This window comes from Pagrus pagrus (genome assembly GCF_965226575.1).
Source record: "Pagrus pagrus genome assembly, chromosome: 18".
NCBI classification, from domain to species: Eukaryota; Metazoa; Chordata; class Actinopteri; order Spariformes; family Sparidae; genus Pagrus; species Pagrus pagrus.
This window is the reverse complement of record NC_140202.1, coordinates 426,833-450,771: the sequence shown is the minus strand read 5'-3', so window position 1 is coordinate 450,771 and position 23,939 is coordinate 426,833. Positions and strand designations below refer to the sequence as shown.

Here is a 23,939-nt window from a genome sequence, read left to right as displayed (position 1 = left end):
AAATGACTATTGTCTAAAGACTGGCGTTGCTAGTAGCTTCCCGCTGATTTAGCAAACAAACCAAAGGCATATGCTGCCAAACATGTCGTTATAACCTGTGCTAACAGCCAACCGCCTCTCCTACGACTACCGCGAAGTTCAAAAATGTACTCCAGCCAATCATGACGCTAAACGCCCCGAAGTTGGAAATGTGCTCCCGACAACCACAGCGCGAACACCCAAGCGAAATTTCAAATGTACTCGCGCCAATCGCAGCGCAATAACGGAGTCGTTTACCAGTGAGCCGATGTGACAGTTGAAATGACTTGATATTAAATTAAATGAATATTGTCTAAAGTCTGGCGTTGCTAGTAGCTGCTTTAGCAAACACACCAAAGGCACTCATATGCTACCAAACATGTGGTTATAACCTGTGCTAACAGCCAACCACCTCTCCTATGACTACAGGGAAGCTAGTTACAGTAGCTACTGCAGGAGAAGGCTCAGTAACTTTTAGCCCGTTTAGAAAAAAACACCCAAAGGTTTCTGCTGCCGAGCGATGCTAATAATGCTTGCTAACTAGCTGTCTCGTGACAGCAGAGTAGCCAACAGTGTTAATAACAGCATTGATAATACTCATTTACAAACCATACACACTAACCCTAACCCTAACCCTACCTTACTGAAGTTAGCAGTATTTTTGATACATTCAGAATTATACATTCAAAATTACGGTTCGATGAGGCAGCTAGCATGGATGCTAGCTCGTTGTCCGCTAGCTCGTTGTCCGAGCAGCCTTCTCTGTGCCACGATGGGAAACAGCGGGTTTAATCAAGATGAACTTACCGTGTTGAGCAAGTTGAAGGTCCTTGAAGTGAATGCTGCTGTCGTAATCCGAAAGTGTTGGAAATATCTGCGAGTATCTGTATATATTTGTGTGTATTTGTTGAAAAATCTGAAGAGCCAAGGTGAAGCAGTCTGCACACGACGAGAGTCAAGTAACAGACAACCGTTCAAACGTTGCAGCACTGACGTCAAGTTTTTTTCTCACGACGTGATTGGTTGATGCGTTCAAATCCATGACAAAAGCTAAGTAAAATCAATCTCCGCTGCTTTTTCGCAGCGTTTTCCATAATCAACAGATATGATATATTGTTGGCTGCCAGGTGGGCATATTAGCGCGAGAAAGACACAGATGACCATAAATGCCACCTAATTCTCCAGTCTGAAATATTAAACATTTGTCACTTTCCAGTAGGCATGGTGGGTGAGGATATCAGTCACACCACATTATAACAGCATCCATGTCATGACAAACACTCAGCCGGTACGTGTATAAATTAACAGGAGGACACCGGGCAAACGCCTTGAAAAACACACACACGTCATCATCATGACGTGTACCGTCACGCCTCTTTTGTCACATACACGTTCTCTCAAACATAACAGGTATAAATTTAAGTAACTCCTACAGATTGCAGATGAAAACTCTCACTACTGTGTTTGTGGTAACATATAGGGAGGCACCTTTCCAAGGCACCACCAACTAAGAATAGGAAGTCAGCCTCATATCCATCAATCAGACTTTATTGATATAGCACATTTTATACAAATAACATATAGCTGTAAAACTATATGTTCACATTCAAGCAGAAACATCACCATTAATGAGGAGGCAACACAATTGACAACTTACTGATAAACATGGGTAAAACATATTTACAGCTTTTTCTGATAACAACCATAATCATTTGGAGCTTTTTTTTTTAAAAGGACATTATATGTATTGTTTCATCAGGCATTATATAAAACGGAAAACATTGAAAATCTTTACATTTCTATGATGACGGAATAAATGTATTCTTCATAACTGATACATTTTACAATCAGAATCATTAAAAAGCTAAGGACAATCCCAGCCAAGATTAACACTGACTAAAATGGATTCCTCCCAGTTTTAAATCCAAACCCATTATATCCCGTTTCAAGCGGAGAGACAAATGTCAAAGCCTTTTCAGAGGAGATTTAAATGCAACAGTAATGCAGAGGAGGCAGAAGTGTTTCCAATACAAACTGCTCTCCTCTGCTAAATCTTTTCCACCTTTATTGACATGCATAAGTAAAAAAAAAAAACAGCATTACATCACATTAAATCCCTGTAGAGTAGTTACAGTATAGTAACATAATCAGCCAGTAGGCTACAGTTATTGGATGTATTTGTGGTACATAAATAAAAGCTTGAAGTGTATCTGATGGCTGTCTTTTCTGTTGGATGACAAAGTGAGTTTGTGTTTCACAAACGCTCTGATTTTGGTTATACTGTAGAAATAAAGCAGAAAAAAAATTCAATAACTGTTGGAAATTAGAGAAGTTGTTGTGGAGTAGAGGATACTGACAATACTACTTTTAACACTCTTTAAGCTTTGTTCAAACATTTTGCCAAACATCTATTCACAGCTCAAATGATATTTGTCTTAAATTTTCTAAAGGAAGGATGTGCGCGCCCGACAGCAGCATGCTGCAACACCAGCATGTAGTGACAGCAGCATGCCCCGACAGCAGCACGCCGCGACGTACGTGGACTGCGAGGGCCCGTACATCACTGCTCGCAGTTTTAATTATTATTATTTTTCTGCCAAAATGATCGCATTTTTCACTGCCTGAACATGGATGAAAACGCGATTTTATTTGGTAAATACATCAGGCCTCGCGAAAATTTTTATAATCTGTTGTCATTGTGAATTTTCAACACTAGGTGGCGCTATTATCAAGGAAAGTGCGTTTTGGCTAATAACTCCCAGGTACTTTGTCGCACATTCAAAAACCTTATATCCACGCGTTCAGTGAATTGTGCTGAATCTGCTGATATAGGCCACGCCCATATCCGCCTACCATTTTTTTTCGCTAGCTCGCGAAATGTCGAAAACCTACTTTTTAGAACTCCTCCCAGGCAATTTCACCGATTTGCACCAAACTTTGCACACAGCATCTGTGGACCCTCCTGACAAAAAGTTTTTAAAAGAATTTTGATATTCCAAAGAGTACTCAAGTCATTAAATAACAACTTCCTGCAGATTTCGCTCCAAACAGGAAGTGTTGCATATCTCCACATTGGTTTGTCCCAATGACATGAAACTCAGGATACTACTTCCCCATCAGCCCCTAAGGCTCTGTACGAAATTTTATCTCATGACCACTAGGTGGCGCTCTTTAAATTGGAGTAATTTATATCTCCACATCCGTTTGTCAGATTAACTTGAAACTTGGTACACTCATTGCCAATGCCCTCCTGAGGATAGCTGACGAAGGTCTTACCGATCCGACACTAGGTGGCACTCTGGAGGCAGTTTCATTTTGTATTTGCCACTGTGCCCACACCATAACACTTATGGATATGAAATTCATAGGGGTGGTATAGACTGGCCCCTGTAACTCACACACCAAAAATGACCAGCAGGTGGTGCTATCTAAATGACAAAATAACAGCTTTACTGTCACTTCTCTTTCCTCAACGGAACTTATTACATGAGCAAGCCCCAACAGCAGCACGCCGCAACAGCAGCATGCCCCGACACGCGTGGACTGCGAGGGCCCGTTCATCGCTGCTTGCAGCTTTAATTATTATTAGGGCCCGAGCACTGACCAGTGCGAGGACCTATTGGATTTGCTCGGATTCTTATTATTATTCTTCTTCCTTCCATTCGACTGCATATTTGGCAGCCTTAACATACCCCCAAACTCACCAAACTCGGAACATACATCACATCTGTGTGCCGCTATCAGAATTCAACATGCTTGGGGGTGGGTGTGGCCAGGGGACTCCGTAGCGCCACCTAATGTCAGAAAATTTGTGTGAAAATCATTTTTGATCGTCATGAAATTTACAGGAATAACAGGTCTCATAGATTTCGGCCAGGAATTCGTTTTGTTGGAATTTTTGCCGCAACAGGAAGTCGGCCATCTTGAATGGCGTGCAGTGATTTTAATTTTTCCGACATTGTTTAGAGGACTTTAGGAAGTTTGCGGACTCACCAAATTTGACACCAATACTTTCATTTGATGCAACAACTGCCCTCAGGTGTGGCACAACAGCTCAGTAGCGCCCCTAATGGGTTTTCCCATTTGGTACGTACAGACAAACTCCTACAAACCCCAAATTTTGCACATGCATCACCAATCACGAACATTGATATCTGATATGGGTCTGGCCCTTTTAAGTTAAAAAATGTCTCGATATCGCCCCCTGGAATATTTAAAACTTGAAGCCCTGCCTCCTACATGCACATACATGAACGAAATTCGGTATGCATATGTATCATGACCAGAAGCACCAAACAAGAATCAACACCCAAACCCTCAGACCAACAGGGAGTCGGCCATTTTGGTTCAAAGTTCAGATTTTGCCGACATTTTCACCCATTTACATGCCTCGTACTTATCCAACTCCTCCTACAGATTTAACACCACAGACTTCACATCCACTCAGTGTCATCCTCAGACCTTGAAGATGAAAACTTGTCACAAACTTTCGCCACCGTTATGGCTGGTGGGCATGGCAGTGTGCTCCATTTTGATGCTTCGCCATAAGCAGGAAGTCCTTATAACTTCAACATACAAGTTCCCATCTACACCAAATTGCTCACACATGTAGAAGGGTTCACCCTGAATACGTCTATGCATCAATACTGTCTCATATCTATAGCGCCCCCTAACACCGGGTCATGTGAACAATAACTTTCTCCGATCTTCATGAAATTTGCAGGTGTCATCGATTTAGACAGGAATTCATTTTGTGGAATTTCTCGCCCCAACAGGAAGTCGGCCATCTTGGATTGCGTGCAGCCATTTTCATTTTTCAAGCTTACAATTTCCCATCTACTCCAAATTCGTCACACGTACCCACCCACTGGACACAGGAAGTCACTGCTAATTTCACTGTTGTGTTTTGGGTGACACGTATAATATTTAGGTAGGATGTGCGTGCCCTCCGATGGCGCCACGGCCCAACTTACATGGGTCGAGGGCCCGCTCATCACTGATTGCAATTTTATTAGTAAGTTAAAATCAAATGACAAAGCATGTTTAGCGGAGAAAATCACAATTAAGCAAAATAACATTTAATATATACATATACACACAAAACTTTCAAACATCTAGATATTACAATACACTTAGAAAAGCATCAATTCATTCATTGCATTTCTTAAATTTCAGTGTATTAATCCAGAATGATTCTTTTTGTAAGAGCTTTTTTAATTTGTCTCCACCCCTTATTGAGTTTTCTATACATTCTTTGCTTGATATCTTGAGAGCCATGGGTTATTAGGGGTTACCAGTTCTTGTAGCATGTTTATGTTCAGCCAGTTTGCTTTTACGCTTTACGCTTAAGTTTACGCTTTGTTCCCAATATAAAACAACCACATCGAGCACCCTCGACGGCAGAGACCATACATTGTTAGTATTTTCTTTGCATTTCATTAATTAAGACAAATAATCTCACAACACTGTTTTGGTAAAGATTTACTTTATAATCTACTCTGGTTTACGTTATGATACTAAATTTCCAATTTGAGTGCATGCATTTTGGTTAACTTTAATGGTCGTAAGTTTATCCTAAGCCTTAACCTTGTTTCAAAAGTAACTTTGTGTCCCTGCCTTTGCTACTTTGTACCTGACAATTCGGGGCTGTAACCCTCCTTAAAGAGATGTGGGAAGGAAAGGACCTTATGAGGTTATTAGGAAGTCAGGCATATGAAATCTCCACTCCATGTCAGAGTTGTCCAACTAAATCAAATAAAAAATTTTTTATATAGCCCAAAATCACAATCGCATTGCCTCAATTGGATTTACAGTCTGTACAGTGAACGACATCCTCTGTCCATAGACCCTCGATTCGAGTGAGGAAAAACTTGCCATGTTGATGGAAAAAAGACCCTTTTAACAGGGAAAAAAAATACGATGGAAGAAACCTCAGGAAGAGCCACAGAGGAGGGATCCCTCGGACGGACAGACATGAAATGTACAGAAAGAACAGCAAATCACAGTTTACAAGTTTGCATTGATAGAAAATCTGATACAAATTATAATATATGTAAAGTATGTGGATCCAGGAGACGACTGAGCAGGACAAGGCATCGGCAAGTGGTGCCCGAGCCACACAACCTCCTGTCCACCGTGGTGACCTGGAAGAGGGCAGGCCACACAGGATAATTAGTAATAGATAGAGAGATCAGAGTGAAGAGGCCTCAAAATTTACAGGAGTAAAGTTATGAGGAGGTAATGAAACAAAGGAGAGCAATGATCCAACGGAGCCCAGGGTGAGACAATCCAGATCCAACAGTATGTGGGGCTGCAGGAGCCAGGAGAGGTGGATGGTCCCAGGGGCCCAAGGTCCATCAGAAGGGAGCCTAAATGAAAAGAGATGAGGAGGAGGAGGAGAAAGAGGAGGAGGAAGCTATAGAGCAGGCCCGGACTGGCCATAGGGAGAACCAGGAGTATTCCAGAAGCGCCGGCCTCTCTCTCTTTTTTTTTTTTTTTTTTTTACAGGCTGCTGGTCAGCCGGCGTCGCGGCTATCTGCCTTTTTTTTCTAAGTCAGAGAGGCAGGCCAATCAGAGGCCACTCAGGCCAGTAGCATGTGAGGAGGACAAGACGATTGGTTTGTCTCGATTAACACCCGCCCCAACAGTCCATATCAACCACACAGACAGCGTGTGGAGGAAGGGGTGTGTGACGTGTGTCTGGGACCTGCTGCGGTGTGTGTGTATGTGTGTAGCTTGTTTTGTTACCTTGAGCCGGTAACAGTAGCCTACTACTTTTTGAAATTAAAATAAGGATTGGGATTCTAAAATCACTGATTTACAAGCCACTTTTTTTTTTATTTACTGCTTTTGAAATTATTTATTTGTGAAACAAATGGGATAAAATCATTCCATTATTGTGTATATGACTACAAGGGCAAATCAAGTGAGACACAGGCTACACTATCTTACTGTATGAACTATAGTGTATGGAAAAACACTGTAAGCATATGTTTGCTATTCAAAGGTAGTGATGGTGATGACATCAGTCCTGCTGGTGCTTCAGGAGAATCCAGTGCAGAGCAGTTGGCAGAAGGTACAGAATCATTTCTACAGTAGAGCAACAACATGCAACAAGTTGCAGACATATGAACACCACCAGGCACTGCCATTTGACATAAATGGCTCTCATTTGTAATAATAGCTGTCTTGGCACTACAGCATTATTCTATTGAGCGCTAGTGTTGTTGAATTTTGCTGTCTGTTGCTGACTTGGTGTTATGTATTCCAGCCCAAACATGCAAGCTATGTATTCCAACCTTAGATTTAGGTTGGGGTTCATTAGTATTCCCCGGTATGATAATTAGAGCCTTTATAAAATATTAGTCAATATTATGTGATTGCTTATTAGGAACTATGCTCTCGGACTGTATTATACATTGCATATATGTGTCTGTCAGTGCGTGCGTGCATGTGTTCTGTGAACATGTGTTCGAAGGCTGTCCCCTCATAGCTGATTGGGGGTATCGACAGTCAGAGTGTGCATTTATAGCCAATTTCAGCATCAGATACCAGGGAAGCAGTGCTGACAAGAAAAACTTAAGACATATCAGGGGGCTACTCAATAAGAGACAGAGGTAAATTGTGTCATCTATGTCCTCAAATGTCCTCTCCTCAATATTGAAAAAAACATCCCTAGTCTGCCTAATGAGGTCTTACTGGCCAACATTTCCCCTGGATTCAATTAGCAAATATGCCTACAGGCCTGCCTCCAATTATGTTGGCCATGGAAAAGTGCCACAATGGAAACGTATGTTTTACTTGCTTCACCTCAATTGAAGTTTCCACTTTCAACCAAGCCCACCTCCAACTGCTCTTACAACCTGAGTCCAGTTTACGGACTATCAGTGCATCCTTCTCCTCAAACTCCCTCATTCTGAAATCAATGCAGAGTTGATCAAGTTAGCTAAAATAATGTTTAACGGCAGCTTGATGAAAGTTGTAGCTAGGTAAAGAGGAACTAAGCAGGATTTCTCCCGTGGCTATGCTACATTTTTACCTTAAAGCTATGGTCTACAATTTGAAAGATTTGTCATTATTATTAACATCATTTAGATGGTGGTTATGACCCAATAGTACCACCTACACAATGTGAAGAGTAAAAGGAACCAAATAAATCCATTCTCTCTAGTGCCTGTAAAACTGAAAAGAAATTGACCAATAGGAGCCATCCGGTCTTTTGTCTTTATTGTGGATGTTGTGACACAGATAACTTTCATGCTGATGCTGGCTTATGACTGTGAAAGCTGCCGTTAGTTTGTTTCTGTGTTATTAGACGGTGTCGACACAATTTCTGTCTCTGCAGTATTGTCAACACTTGTTTACTTGTTCGACGGAGACGTTAGCCTCTATGCTAGCATTGTAAGCTAACAACAAGCTAACATTGCTATCATGTTTACAACAAATTAGCCTATTTATTTGCTCATGGCAGCTAAATGAAGCAGCAAGTAAGATGAATGAATGGATGAATGAAACCCCAACGCGAACCGAAGCAGAGGGGTTTTGGATTTTTTATTTTATTTGTCCGGATTTATTTCTCCATAACAACCTCTCGCCCGGTCACTACTCAACTGTTTTGCTAACCCTCCTCCCGGTCTTGTCCGTTTGTTTTCAACGAAGCCTTTGCTAAATCAATATAATGGATTATCATATAGGCGTTACGAATAGTGTATTTGTGTCTCTTATCTGTCATAAACAAGAGATTACGGTTTACGGGCACGTTTGTGTCGCGGTCTGGTGACTCACACAGGTTTATTTTTCAGCCACAATGTGGAAGCGATCGTTGTGATTAAAGCTGACGGCAGCATCTGTTGGCCCTCAATAACTTTTAGAAGTGGCTAACTAAGCTGTTGATAAATAGTAACTTATTACCTAGCTGTAACCTAACGTAGCTGTAACATGCTAATGACGTTATGCTAGCTTGGCTGTGGAGCTTAGCTGTGGACATTGTAATGACTTACAAGATTTACGTGAGTTTCAACGTGCATTGTAATAACTTTACCTGTGAATCCGACATCGTTACTCCGCATTCAAAGCTGGGCTGTATTTGGTTTCTGCCGGCCAGCTTGTTGCTCTTGTTGCTTGTTGCGGGAGGGGGTGTGTTGCGGGAGGCTCCAAGGGGAGGGCGATACGAGCTTGGAGGGGAGGGATTAAGGAGCACAGAGGGGAGGGGTGTGTGTGGGGGGGGATGCTTTTTTCAAACCTTTCTCAGATCGTAGACCAGAGCTTTAATTAAAAAGCTCCAGACTGATTGTGATAATTGTGATAGTTAACTACATGACTTGAGAGTTGTTACGAGTGAGAATGGAGGCTCTCTGCCTTCCACCTAGCGTCTCATGGCTGAAAACCAACCTTGAAACATCAGTGTACAGTGTTTCCCCGACAGGTTTGTAAGGACACTGTGGCGAGTGGTTGGATCGTCCGACGGCGGGGGGCGGCGGCGCGATCGGACCGTATGAGTTTTGCTTTTTCCGCGCACTGCTCGCTTCTGTGTGTGTGTGTGTGTGTGTGTGCGTGTGTGTGTGTGTGTGTGTGTGTGCGTGTGAACGCCAATAACGGAGAAAGAGCGCTATGCGGACGGAGATGAATGTTACTCGGTCGCCGCCCCGGTGTCCCAGCTCTCCTCTCCGCGCACTGCGACACAAACGCGCACCGTAACCGGCAAACTTTTGTTAATGACGGTTAAGACTACACAAAAAGCTCCAAATCCGTCTCCACTCCGTCTTCAATCATCACAACTTTCAGCTGCGTCTTCGCACGACTCGATTGATGCAGTCAAGTTTTGCTTTTCAGCCGCTGTTTGCATCCATGACAATAGGTCCCATATGTGGACTTCTATTTGGAATGCACTATGTGTGTGTGTCTGTGTGTGTCTGTGTGTGTGTGTGCGTGCGTGCATGCATGCCCATGCATGTAGGTGTGGGTGTGAAAGTGCATGTGTTAGCAAGACTAGAGTGGCCTGGTTACATGACTGACTCCTGGCCTGAAAAAGTCTCCCAGTCCGGCCCTGCTATAGAGAGTGAGAGAGTGACACAGCTTGCAGCTTGTGGGAACAGAAAACAAAACAAAAATTTGAGAAATGCAATGTTAATCAGAATAAGCAGATTATTACTCATCGGCAGGACAATGTGGATTCTAATACTATAGGTTACTCATTGAGACTGAGGCCGACCCACTGAAAAGGTTGCAGTCGATGTCAAGGACTAATTAAAGGCTAAGTCAAAAAAGTGAGTTTTGAGTTTAGATTAAAAGGCATCAATAGAGCCAGATTGTCTGATGTCAGCTGGGAGGTTATTCCAGAGGAAGGGGGCCCGATAGGAGAAAGCCCTGCAGCCAGCTGACTTCTTCTTAACCCTGGGAACCGTCAGGAGCCCTGAATTTTGAGAGCGTAATGCACGAGTATACGGTATAATAAGATCTGACATGTACGACACGGCCAGGCCGTGTACAGTTTTGTATGTTATCAGCAGCGGTTACATGCTGCTATTCCGACATGCCGCTATTTAGACAGTGACCTCTAATTGTCGGAATAGTGGCATTAAAGTTATTTTTCAAGCGTCCCACTATTTCGACATTGTCTTTTGTCATTGTCGGAGACATGTCGGAATAGCGGCATGTCTAAATAAAGACATGTCGGAATAGCGGGCGGACCCCATCAGCAGCACCTTAAAGTCTGATCTTATATGTATTGGGAGCCAGTGCAGTGAGGCTAGGATTGGTGTAATATGATCAAATTTTCTTGTACATGTTAAGACTCTAGCTGCAGCATTTTGAACCATCTGAAGACTTTTAGCGCTCTCACGTGGAAGACACAAAAATAAGGCAATGCAGTAATCCAGCCTAGACGAAACAAAGGCATGAATCAGGATCTCTGCATCAGCTATAGACAGGAAGGACCTAATTTTAGCTATATTGCGCAGGTGGTAAAAAACAATCTTGGTAATTTCTTTTATGTGCTGATCGAAAGAGAGGCTAGAGTCAAAAGTAACACCTAAATTCTTAACAGTTGAACTTTGAGAAATAACACAATTGTCGAGAGTTACGGTCACATGATCAAAGTGGTGTCTCTGTCGAGCCGGGGCAATGACCAGCATCTCATTTTTATCCAAGTTCAGGAGCAAGAAACTTTCTGACATCCAGTTCTTCACTGCACACAGGCAGATCTCCAATTTCGTGATTTGAGATTTATCATCAGCTTTTATGGGCACATACAGCTGAGTGTCGTCGGCATAGCAGTGGAAATGTATTCCATAACTCCGAATAATTTGGCCGAGAGGTGAAATATATAAAGAGATGAGCAAAGGGCCCAGAACAGAGTCCTGGGGAACTCCATACTTCACATCAGTAAATATTGATGTAGTACTATTATAAGAAACACATTGTGTTCTTTCGGACAGGTAAGATTTTAGCCAGGCTAGAGCCAGGCCAGAGATGCCAAATTGACTTTCAAGTCGGTCTGACAATATGTCACGATCTATGGTATCAAATGCAGCTGAGATCCAGTAACAGAAGCACTGAGGTAGAGTTTGAGTCTAAAGTAAGTAGGATGTCATTTACCACTTTAGTAAGGGCAGCTTCGGTGGAGTGACTGATTAAAAAGGTTCCAGGAGATTATTATTAAGTAGGTAGCCTGAAAGTTGCTGGGACACAACTCTTTGTAAGATTTTAGAGAAGAAGGGAAGGTTGGATACTGGTCTATAATTATTTAGAGATCCTGGGTCGAGGTGTGGTTTCTTAAAGTGTAACTCTCGCCAAAATGCAACCTAGGCTTTTTTTGTGAATGTACCTGAGTCAAACCTTTGTGTAAAAGCATAATTACGATGAAAAAGTCACTTTTAAGATTTACCGTAGTTTTGTTTTTGGGTCAAAATCATTTTCAATTGCGTGCTAGGGGCAATATTACGGCCCAAGAGGGTTTTTTGTGCGTCTGGTCATGATACGTTTCGTTAATATGTGTGCATGAAGTAGGCAGGGCTTCAAGTGTGAGATATTCCAGGGGGCGCTATGGAGCCATTTGTTCACTTAACAAAGTATAAATGCATAGACCTATTTAGGGACAACCCCTCTACGTGTGTGACCAATTTGGTGTAGATGGGAAATTGTATGTAGAAGTTATAAGGACTTCCTGTGCGATTAGTTAAAGTACAAGGCATAGACATATTGGGTCCGTACAGAATGGGAAAAGCCATAAGGGGGGTCATCAAAATTAACCGCACTGCCACGGCCACCAGGTATATCGGAGGCGAAAGCTTTTGAGAAGGTGTCATCATCAAGGTCTGAAGATGATATTTAGCAAGTGTCTGTGTCCGTGGCGTTAAATCTGTAGGACTAGTTAAATAAAGTATGAGGCATAGAAATGAAAAAAAATGAATGGGAAAACCCATAAGGGGGGCGTTAGGGGGCGCTACTGAGCTGTCGTGCCACACATGGTGGCAGTTGTGGTATCGAATTAGGGTACTCATGGGTAAGGAGCTACGGGCCAAATTTGGTGAGTCTGCGTACATCCTAAAGTCCCGAAAAATGCGTCAGAAAAATGAAAATTGCCGAACGCCATTCAAGATGGCTGACTTCCTGTTGCGGATAAAATTCCGAAAAAATGTATTCCAGCCTAAATCTTTGAGACCCACGACTCCTGTAAATTTCATGACGATCCGAGAATGTTTTCGTGGGGACATGTCGATGTTAGGTGGCGCTATGGAGTCCCGCGACCACACCCAGCCCCAATCATGTCAAATTATCACATTTTTCACCACAAACGTATGTTTCGAGTTTGGTGAGTTTTGGGGTATTGGTGAGATGGGAGAGGATGTCGCGGGGGATGGTGTCAGGACTGTCCCTTTGTCTCTCAAAGCGACAGTAGAACTCAGTTCATTTGCAAGTTGCAGGTCGTTGACAGAGTGGGGGGGTTTAGGTTTGTAGTTTGTGATCTGCCTGAGCCCCTTCCAGACAGACCCAGAGTCGTTCGCTGAGAACTGGTGTTGGAGTTTCTCAGAGTACTGTTGTTTAGCTTCTCTCACCGCCTTGCTAAAGCTGTACTTCGACTCCTTAAACCTGTCCCTGTCCTCACTCCTGAACACGTCCTCCTTTTGCAACCTTAGCTGTCTTGAGATTGGCTGTGAACCAGGGTTTGTCATTGTTATAACTCACCCTGGTGCGTGATGGGATACAGCAGTCTTCACAGAAGCTGATGTATGACGTCACAGCCTCTGTATACTCATCCAGACTGTTGGTGGCAGTCCTAAAAACATCCCAGTCTGTACAGTCCAAACACGCCTGCAGATTCCCCACAGCTTCACTAGTCCACTGCTTTGACGTCCTCACAACAGGTTTGCAGAGCTTTAGTTTCTGCCTGTATGAGGGAATCAGGTGGACCATGACGTGGTCGGAGAGGCCCAGTGCAGCACGGGGGACGGCATGATATGCACAGCTGACTGTATGCGGTGGGATGTAAACACCGACCAGAATGAATGAAACAAACTCACGGGGGGAGTAGAAGGGTTTGCAGTTTATGAAGAATGATTCCAGATGATGTGAGCAGTGCTGTAGGATCACTGTCACGTCATTACACCAGCCACTGTTGATGTAAAAACAGATACCTCCACCTTTAGTTTTACTGGAAAGTTCTGTGTCACGATCCGCTCTGAAGAGTTGGAAGCCTGCCAGCTGCAGCGCAGAGTCCAGTATCAATCCGCAGAGCCATGTCTCCGTAAAACACAAAACAGAAGATGAAGAAAAGTCTCTGTTTTTCCCCACCAGCAGCTGAAGCTCATCTAGTTTGTTGCACAATGAGCGCACGTTGGAGAGAAATATTCCTGGTAGTGGTGTGCGATGTCCACACTGACGGAGACACATGAGCGCACCAGACCATTTCCCTCTCCTCCGGCATTTCACTGCGTGAGCAAAGGTGAGCGCACCTTTGACCAGTGTGTCCAATAATTCAACGGATGGGAGGAGAAAAGTGGGGAATAAGTCCGCTGAAGTGGTTGCCCTTATGGACATGAGTTTTTCTCTACTGAAAGAGCACCGGGTATTCAGGCAAGAAGTTAAATTAACAAACAAAACAAGACAAAACAACTCGCACCAACACACCGTGGCTGCCGTCCATGGCGCCATCTTGGATCTACTTCCATTGCAGCTTTTGTATTTGTGTTGTGGCTTTTGTATTTGTGTTGTGACTTTTGTATTTGTGTTGTAGCTTTTGTATTTGTGTTATGGCTTTTGTATTTGTGTTGTGACTTTTGTATTTGTGTTGTGGCTTTTGTATTTGTGCTGTGACTTTTCTATTTGTGTTGTGGCTTTTGTATTTGGCCTGACACCTCGGGCCACCGTACATTTTTTCTTTATTTTGATGAGTGATGGATCTGTTTAGTTATCAGACAGTGAACACCATCAGATCGACATGCCCCCGCTCTACGCCACCGGCTCACACAGATGCCAGTTCGCCTCTGCTGCGCCTCTGATACTACCCCGGAGGCGCATCAGAGGCACAGCGAAATTTCAGCCCTCGCTGCATCTGAAACATTCACATAGAGGAGGATGCGGAGAATTGGTGCAGGATCCCCGCACTCAAAGGGCAGTGTGAATGGGGCTACTGACTACAGTAGTGAACATAATAGAGTACTTAGCAGCAAATGAGCCAGATGTTTCTCTCAGTAGTTGGTGAGGACCAAAACAGAACTAAAAGAAGAGTGAATATTGGACGTTCAGACACAAACATAACTATGAATGAAGGCTAAAAATATGCAGCTGTAAAAGTTAAAAGGTGATTATCAGTGATGTATCAGTGTTGTGTTTGCAGCCTGTTTCCACTGTCCCCAAGTTAGTGAAGTCAGTTATTGAAGATCCATAGAAATCTTTTTTCATTCTGTGTAGGAAAAGTGAGACAGTAATGCCTTAGTCTTGGGGAAAAACATCCAGTGTTTGGTTAATCTGACATAAGGTATGAATGAATACACTTCCACATATATATACACACTCAAGCACTATAATGACATTCAGTAATAAGACAGTGGGCTCTCCACAACAGCACCATGACTAAGAGTCTTTGAAATGCGACACTAACAAGCTAACAACACTTCCGCTAGGGCTGTCCTCTACTAGGCACGCTCATGTCAAGGATGGTTTGATCTGGAGAAGGGTGTGTATTCTTGTGTATATGTGTGATTAGGTTTGGGGGGGGGGGGTTAAAACACTCCAGTCCAGGGTATATAAGTATGTATGACAAGGAACTGATAGTTTTCAACCACAAAAGACCTGCACAGCCACTTGCAGAAGCAACCAGCGGTCCAAACACAAAGAAGTACGAGCGGAAATCCAAGTTTGTTTGTTTTTTTATCAAAACTTCTTCTTTCTACTTAGAGGACACTGGAGTAGAAATAAGAGGTAGATGGTAAGCAGCAACAAACAAAAGTTAGTGGTTTGCCCTGGAGCATTTCTCTGCTTGTGTGATGCCTAAACTTTAACCTCTGAAAGTCCAACCTTGAGAAGCTGCCTGCTAATACATATTTTTAACAGAGAGACCAACACGTCCACATGAGAAGCAGGTAAGAAATCAGCCAACTTTAAAACCTACTAGCAACTTTCAAAAAATTATATAAGACATATAAGGCATATACATTTTGTTTCCAAGTGGTTAAGAATGTATACACATGAATTCTATTTGTTTCTTTGAAAAATAGTGTCATTGATTGGGATAATTATTTGTAGAATTTGGTTCCAGCTGGGCACGTAGCAAAACTCAAGAACAAAAGGTTTTTCAAGGGTAAATGTTTTGTTACTAATTCTGCACGATACAGCAATCTTTAAAATATATTTTATTTGCTGGTTATGTTGTCTTACAATTCTCGTCAAAACCTTTTCAGTCGTCTGGAACATACTTCTAAAATGGTTCTTTAAAACAGTATGCACAGATGCTGCCTCAATCATTTCTGGCTAATTCTAGGTCCCAAGATTCTCATGAACCAAGCAGCTTCCAAGTTTAGGTGACAACTGAGCTTGGAGACAGCTCCAGGTGGATGACCTAGAAATAATGAGATATTCTAAGCCTATTTTACATTGTATTATATGTTTTGTCTGAGTCTTAAAAAACAAAGACACCAACCCAGAAAAAAACTGCATTTTACAGAACCTAGTAGAAAGTGGAACAAGCCAAAGAAAACCTGTTGTAATATACAGAATCCTGTTTGTACACGCTGGCATACAAATGTAAAAGGTAGAAATATAGAAGCTTTGACATGTTTTAGTTTTTTTCAAAAATTGTTATGTATTCATGATGACAATAACAGGTTTCTATTGTTATTGTTTGGTTTGACTTTAATTCGTATGAAGATTTTAAATACACAACTGAGTAAACATGCTCTTAAATTATCGTAAAGAAAGCATCTTTTCTCCATGTTTTTAGGATGTCTGAGGTGCCTTCTCTCCCCCGAGTGTCCCTCCTGTTTCTTTGCATTCTGGGTATGACCATGGTGACATCTGGCTTCCCTCAGCCACGGCTACATCTCAGGTGGTTTCTTATTTAATCTCATCAAGGCATCAGACTGACTGTCAATGGTTTGGACTGAATAACTGCCAAATGTAACAGACCAATGAACTTACTAGAACCTCAAATAACTTTATTTTCTTTGTAATATGTTGGACTTGGATCAAATATGTTCCCCAAGGAATCATTAAGTTTAATCTTATCTGATTCCAGAAATCCTGATGATTCGGCTGAAGCTAAACAAGACGACTGGGAGGTCCTCTTGCCCTCCATCTCTCTCCGTGATTGGAGCATTCAAATGATGTCAGCCCCCAGTCTCAGAGCAGCAGTTGATGGCAGGGCAGGACTGATGAGGGAGGCGTGGCTGTTTGCCCCAGACAGGACAGAGGCGAGGTAACTGCATAGTGAGGGAAAATTCTAGGGATGTATTGGACAGATAAATTATCCACCCAATAATGGAAAATTTACATTATCGGTTGTTGGTAATTAAAGAAATTACAGCCAATAAATCCAGCCGATAATACAAAGCCAAATTGCTTTTGTTGGCTTCACAAGTGCAGCATCTAGAAACAATAGGTGGTACCTTTACAGCTGTTTTGTGAGCAGCCAATAGACAAAGAGACGAACAACAACAAACACACTGTTGTCACACTCATAACGACTATGGAGAGAATTTCGTTCCTTTATTATTCAATCAAATAGAATAGATTTGAAACCAAAAAAGAGATTTGAGAGCAAAAGAGAGTAAGTGGCAATCAATTTTTTTTTTTTGAGATCGAAACAGAACAGGTTGTAATTGAAAAAAAAAATGAGAGAATATTTCTTCAACTTCAAAACTAATGTTTGTAAGTAAAAACATATGACCATTTTGCTTATAAATCAGTCCTCTTTGCTTTCAAGTTTAAAACCTTTGCTTGCAAATCAGTCCTCTTTGCTTTTCAAGTTAAAAACCTTTGCTTGCAAATCAGTCCTCTTTGGTTGCAAGTTCTAAAGTTTTGCTTGCGAATTCAACTGCACTTAATGGGCGGGGCGTACGCTGGTGGATGAGAGAAGAGTTTCTATTGGTTGGTTTGACCTGGCTCCAGCGCCAGCTACGCCTTCTTCCGCATAACACCCACTTCTCCTTTGTGCTGTGCTGCTTGGGCATTATAATTCAGTTGTTGTTGCTGTTATTGTGAATGTACGGCAGGCTGTAGCCAACGATATATAGCGCAATTCATTACTTATGAGAAACGTTTCAAGAGCAACAGGCTATCAACTTACCTCCAAGTAGAGCTTAGATCAGGCCCAAAAAATCAAGCCCGACCCTACCCGAGCCCGTGTATGTTAACTTTAATTATGAGCCCGAGCCCGATTTAAACCTGACAATTTTTTAATACGTGGTGTAACAGTCAGAGTTATTCAATGTAGCGCCACTAGGTGGCGCCTCCTTTTGTCTAGTGGGTAATGTAACCTGCACGATGAAGAAGAGCAGGGGGGTATTCCAGAAAGCAGGTTTTGTGAAAACTCAGGGTTTGTTAACCCTGAGATGAGAGAAACTCTGAGTTTTCAGTTCCAGAAAGAGAGATAACTTAAACTCTGGGTCTGTTACTGCAGTAACTGACTCTGTGAACATAACCTGCTCACTGGCAGGTTCACCTGAAGAAACCCTGAGTCTGACGGAGCTGTCTGACAGCGGCTGTCCTTTCCTTCTCAGTCCGATCATGTTGAAGCAGAAATAATTCACATAGTTTGACACCAGGAGGAGAATTTAGATTCATTTAAATGAGCTCTCACTCCCTGACGAGGACTGAACCGAACAGTAGACCGCTTCTCATCAGTCCGTCATTTATATTCTCCGGCCGCACAGCGAATATCAGGCTACACGTCATCGCTGATGTGCTCTCAGGCCTGAACAATCCTCTGCGTTTTTCTTTTGTTTTTTTTAATCACTTCGCAGGTTAATCAATCACCTTCAGCAGCCAGAAAAAGAGAAATAACTCACATTTCATTTGGCTTTCTGTATTTCCCACAGATAGCTACAACAGTAACCATCAGTAGAGCCTATTGTACTTTTTCCAACAACGTAATTTCAAAGTCTGTGTTTCTAGTTTGCCGCCGCATTGAGTATAAGATTAAATGACTTCTAGTTCAATCTGTAGACAGTACGTGTGTGTCTGCCTCTAATGTTGGGTCCTGGGGGTGAGTGACGCCCTCAGCCTCTGGTCACCCAGCGAGCTGACTCAGGACCAGCTCCTCTGCCTCTGGCGGACGTGGTGGAGGTGGAGGTGAGCACCACTTCATGTTCATCTACTCAGCAGGATGTTAGGACACAGACGTGTGTTAAACAGGATCTGTTGGTGGTAAAAGCTACTACAAGTTACAATATCCACTGAATAAACTTTTACTTTGTTTAATATGTGAAATAAAACCAAAGTGAGGAGCCATCGTGAGACTGTTTTTATATTTAATTTTCAGCTGATTTAAATGAAATAAAATAGCCTAAAATAAAATAAAACATTGAACAACATTCAACCACTTCCTCAAAGGCTAATATAAAAGAAAAGTGATGTTAAATTCAAAATAAAAAGACTACCGCATCTAAAACTCAGTGTCAGTGATTTTTATTACGGCAGCAGCCGTGTTACTTTTTTTCCCAGAAAATGTCTGCTTCCTGTTGCCATGGTGAATCACAGTATCAGAGCTCCATTGATGATGGCTTTTTACTAGTCGTCAGGCACAAGCTCAACTCAGAGTTAACATACTCAGAGTCGACTTACCTAACTCAGATCAGCTGTTTTGGAACTGAAAACTCAGAGTTTCACTTCACAGGGTAAGTCAACTCAGAGTTCAGGAATAGACTCAGAGTTTGTTGAACCTCCTTTCTGGAATACCCCCCTGGTGTACTTCCGCTCCCCGTGAGAAAGGATACTGCCGAAAGAGCGAAGACTCCCCATTTTATTTTGTCTTTATTTAGTAAAGTGTTGGTGCAAGAACCTCGGCCTGGATCGTTTGCATGTATTCCTGTAACATCTAGTGCCGTAGAGACCTGGGGTCCGTTTCACAAAGCAGGTTCAACAAACTCTGAGTCTAACCTTGAACTCTGAGTTGATCTACTCTGAGATAGGAAACTCTGAGTTTTCGGTTCCAGAACAGCTGATTTGAGTTAGTTTGATCAACTCGGAGTAGTTTCACCTCGAGTTAAGCGCGTGCGCCACAAGTATAAAAAGACAGCGTCAATGGAGCCCCGATTCGACGAGTCACCATGGCAACGGGGAAGAGGAGGGCTACGTTTTTCACCCCACTGGGCGTTTCAGGGCGATGCACACTTTTCTGACCGCTCTGCATACAGTTGCCTTGCTCAAGTGCTCTGCATCTCCGACGTTGTATAAAAAAACTCCCTATTCAAAAAAACAACAAAAAAATAAAAAACGCAGCGCAACACACAATATCTGCTGGGATGTGAGAGCATGACTTCGGTTGGTAATGTTGGAAATGTAAGGACGGATTAGGTTGTGTATGTACATGATGGACTGTGACGTGAAACGGTACCGCTCAAAAAGATAATTGTCTGGAAATGCAAGAACATCTATGCGCGGTCTGATAATCATCTCCCGACGAATATTTAATTCTCTGCGCAGTAATGCTGCACCTTCATCCACGGGATCATTATCAAAAGGACATGCCATGGTAGTGAAAATAGTCACCACCTATAACTTCTAATGTCGCCTACTGACTGATTTTTGCAATGATTTGATCAAAAAACAGACGGCAGAACTATATTACGCCGAAACTCGCCTGCTGACTGAATGAATGAGGAAATCAAATACCGTGTGTGGCTGAAAGAGGGCGGAGACAGAGAGAAACTCGAGGTTTGTTGAGAAAAACCTGGTCCCGACCAGGTTAGGTTCATAGAGCATGTTACCATGGTAACTGACCGAGAGCTAAAGTTACCTCTCTCTGTGAAACAGGCTAGAGTTTCCCCTCTTTCTCTGGTTTGAGTTACCTCCCTTTGTGAAACGGAAAACTCGAGTTTCCCTCATTTCAGGGTTAACAGACTCAGAGTTTCCACTAAACCTGCTTTGTGAAACGGACCCCTGGCATGGTATGGTCAGTATTATGAATAAAAGTGCCGTGCGGAAACCCCCACGTTGCCTGCCGTCTCTTGAGTAACCGGAGCTACCTGCACTAACGTGGACCATCACCTTCCCCTTTACTGACGCTCTCAACAATAACTCCGAGTTGTTTGAACTACAGAAGTCTGTTTACAATTATCTTAATGAATAATGCAACAAGGACGAAGCATGTACACAGCGTTGTTTGTTTATTCAGAACAGAATGGATCGCAAATGAATAAAGTAATGATTAAAAAAAAAGAACATACACAAATGCTTGATCAAGGGCCCGGCCCGGCCCGAGGATAGTTCTACAGTTTGGGCAGAGAATCTAAACTCTACCTCCAAGCAGCACAGCACAAGGGAGAAGTGGGTGTAATGCGGAAGGCGTAGCTGGCGCTGGAGCCAGGTCAAACCAACCAATAGAAACTCTTCTCTCATCCATTAGCGTAGGCCCCGCCCATCAAGTGCAGTTGAATTCGCAAGCAAAACTTTAGAACTTGTAACCAAAGAGGACTGATTTGCAAGCAAAGGTTTTTAACTTGAAAAGCAAAGAGGACTGATTTGCAAGCAAAGGTTTTTAACTTGAAAGCAAAGAGGACTGATTTATAAGCAAAATGATCGTATGTTTTTACTTACAAACATTAGTTTTGATTGAAGTTGAAGAAATATGCTCTCATATTTTTTTTTCCAATTGCAACCTGTTCTCTTTCGATCTAAAAAAAAAAAAATTTGATTGCCACTTACTCTCTTTTGCTCTCAAATCTTTTTTTTTTTGTTTCAAATCTATTCTATTTGATTGAATAATAAAGGAACAAAATTCTCTCCATACTGCATCTGTGTAGAGCCAACCATGTCGTCAAAACAACACAAGCAAAAAAATCTTCAACTTTATCCATACAATTTTATCACAGCTATGAAATATCAAATAAACCATCTTTGCTCACTACATCTTAGCCTTTCTTACACTCAGGTGTGCATGAAAAATATAAAAATGTTGGTTTCTATTATTGGTTATTTTATCAGTATCGGCCTTGACAGTCAGGTAATTATCGGTAATCATATCGGCTAAAAAAAACATATCATGCATCCCTAGAAATTACTATTATGAAATTGTAATCAAATTGAACAACAGGTGTAACATGGCTGTTAAAAATAAAGGACACAAGACTCCCCTACATTCAGTGATTCTAATTTGTTAAAACTTGTCCCTCGCTGACATTTGCAATATCAAAGTCTTTATGTATACATAGATAGATAGATAGACAGATAGATAGAAACATTCATAGATAACTAGATACATAGATACAAAAAACAATAAAATACTATATACAATAAAATGCTTAATTGGTTATAAAATAAGATTAAATAAAATAAATGCCGAGGTATCAAAGAGTAAAGGTAAGTGCAAGAGGATAAGGTGCACTGATTGATTGGTTTTATGTATGTATAGATTTTATATTAACACACCCAAAAGTGTTTTCCTTTTGGTTTGTGGAGGACTTGGGTGCAGGTGTTTGGTGGAGGGTTTGGAGATCCTCCCCAAACACAATTTTACATTTTTTATATAAAAATATGCAATTTTTACATAATTATGGACCATTATTATATTTGTGTACATAAGTTGGAAAAGCTAGCACAGATAATAAATAAACAAATAAAAACAAAAAGCTAAATGAAAAAAATAAAAAAATGTCCACTGGCGACTAACCACAACCATTAAATCTGGGAAAAGTAATTTAGTTTAGTAGTTTTGATGCTCTCCACATCGATTTTACATTTATTTGGGTTTGGTGGTGGCCAAAACGGCATTGGTGCTGCACCTAAACCTTCTTATGGTAAGGGAAACCCTACCAAAAGAACAGGGTATCTGCTGCATTACTTTTGATCTTTTATTTAAATAAATCATGGTTCTGACAATGACACTTGACACACAACTTTAAATGTGAGAAGTTTACCCAAAATGGATTGTCTTGTCTAATATCACTTCCTATAAATACTTTCAGTGGCCTAGATAGGTAAAACTAAGTATTTCCCAAGAAAAAAGTAAGGATTTGCAAGTTGTTGTTTTGTTTGATAATCGATTAATCATTTAAGTCAATTTTCAAGCAAAAATGTAAAAAAAAAAAAAAAATTAAATTGCTGGTTCCAGCTTCTGAATTATATCAATTTGCTGCTTTTCTTTGTCATGTATGATAGTAAACAATGAATTGTGAAATTAATTGATAATGAAAATAATTATTAGCTGCAGCCCTACACAGGTTGGGAACCACCACACTGTGTGTAAATGAGAAAATATGTATTTTTGTGATTTGGGTGAGTGGTCCTTCAAACAAATAGTTTCACATTTGGAAAAAAAAGGTGCTTTCTTTTTGAGATTAAATTATTCTAAAATCTGTGTGCTAAATACGAAGGTACAGCTCAGCAACAGTAAGCTTAGCACAAAGACTGGAGGTATTACAAACAGCTAGCCATGCACAGCCAAAGGTAACAAAATCCTTTTTTGAAAACCTTTTTTAAGTTTGGTGCTTAACACATTATATCTTGTTTATCTATAACTCTAATACTCTTTCTCGGCGAGGTCGGATTTTTTTTAATTTAAGGACAGAGCTGGGCTAGCTGTTTTAAGTATTTATGCTAACCAAGGATAGGCTAACTGGCTGCAGCTGCATATTTAAGAATTACAAATTGAAAACATGAACAACATATTAAAGAAAGCCAATATACATATTTTCCTACATGTCAAACTGTTCTTTTAAACTGTTAGCCTTGTGGGAAGTCTGGGTGCTAATGGAGATTTACCAAGCAGTGCATCTTAAAGACTACATTTTCCATGTTCATGATTTTTTTCAACTCAGATGCAGTTCAAAGAAATACATTACAAAATGTTTCAAAGTATGTATTACTGTTGAATTGGATTGTTTCTAGTCACGGATCTGAGGTCTTGGTCTGTGTATCTCTAGCATGGAGAGGGCGTGGCCTGCTGAATGGTTGTCTCAGGGTGGTGGCATGGTGAAGAGGAACATGGTGGTGGCTGATGATGCTGCCTTCAGAGAGAAGAGTAAACTCCTCACCTCCATGGAGAGACAGAAGTGGCTCAACTCCTACATGCAGAAACTTCTGGTGGTTAATTCTTGATGATACTGTTCTTTGGGTGACTGTGCTCAGCTGGAGACATGAATATAGTGTAGACATCAAAATAAATTAATATTTGCTGTTCTATTTCTCGCAGCACTTTCTATTTTATTCCAATCCACATGTAATTATTGATTTCCCAAATGATAGTATAATAAATGATCAGGAAGTTT

General features: G+C 41.5%; 2 protein-coding genes across 2 annotated transcripts in view; one reads left to right on the top strand and one right to left on the bottom strand.

The window, feature by feature from the left end:
• LOC311274452 (uncharacterized protein) overlaps positions 1-23,939 on the bottom strand; it is a 48,053-nt gene that overhangs the window by 12,630 nt on the left and 11,484 nt on the right. The window lies entirely within an intron of this gene.
• Positions 15,516-23,865, top strand: pth2 (parathyroid hormone 2). The gene is made up of 4 exons (XM_084380945.1): positions 15,516-15,599; positions 16,457-16,561; positions 16,751-16,930; positions 23,595-23,865. Exons 1-4 carry the CDS (start codon positions 15,589-15,591, stop codon positions 23,767-23,769), a joined length of 471 nt encoding a protein of 156 aa, XP_084237071.1. The 5' UTR covers positions 15,516-15,588; the 3' UTR covers positions 23,770-23,865.

Excerpts from the sequence above, each read along its gene's own strand:
- pth2 (XM_084380945.1), top strand. Across the intron at positions 16,562-16,750 it reads CAGCCACGGCTACATCTCAG|AAATCCTGATGATTCGGCTG; the intron begins GTGGTTTCTTAT and ends ATCTGATTCCAG. Across the intron at positions 16,931-23,594 it reads CCAGACAGGACAGAGGCGAG|CATGGAGAGGGCGTGGCCTG; the intron begins GTAACTGCATAG and ends GTGTATCTCTAG.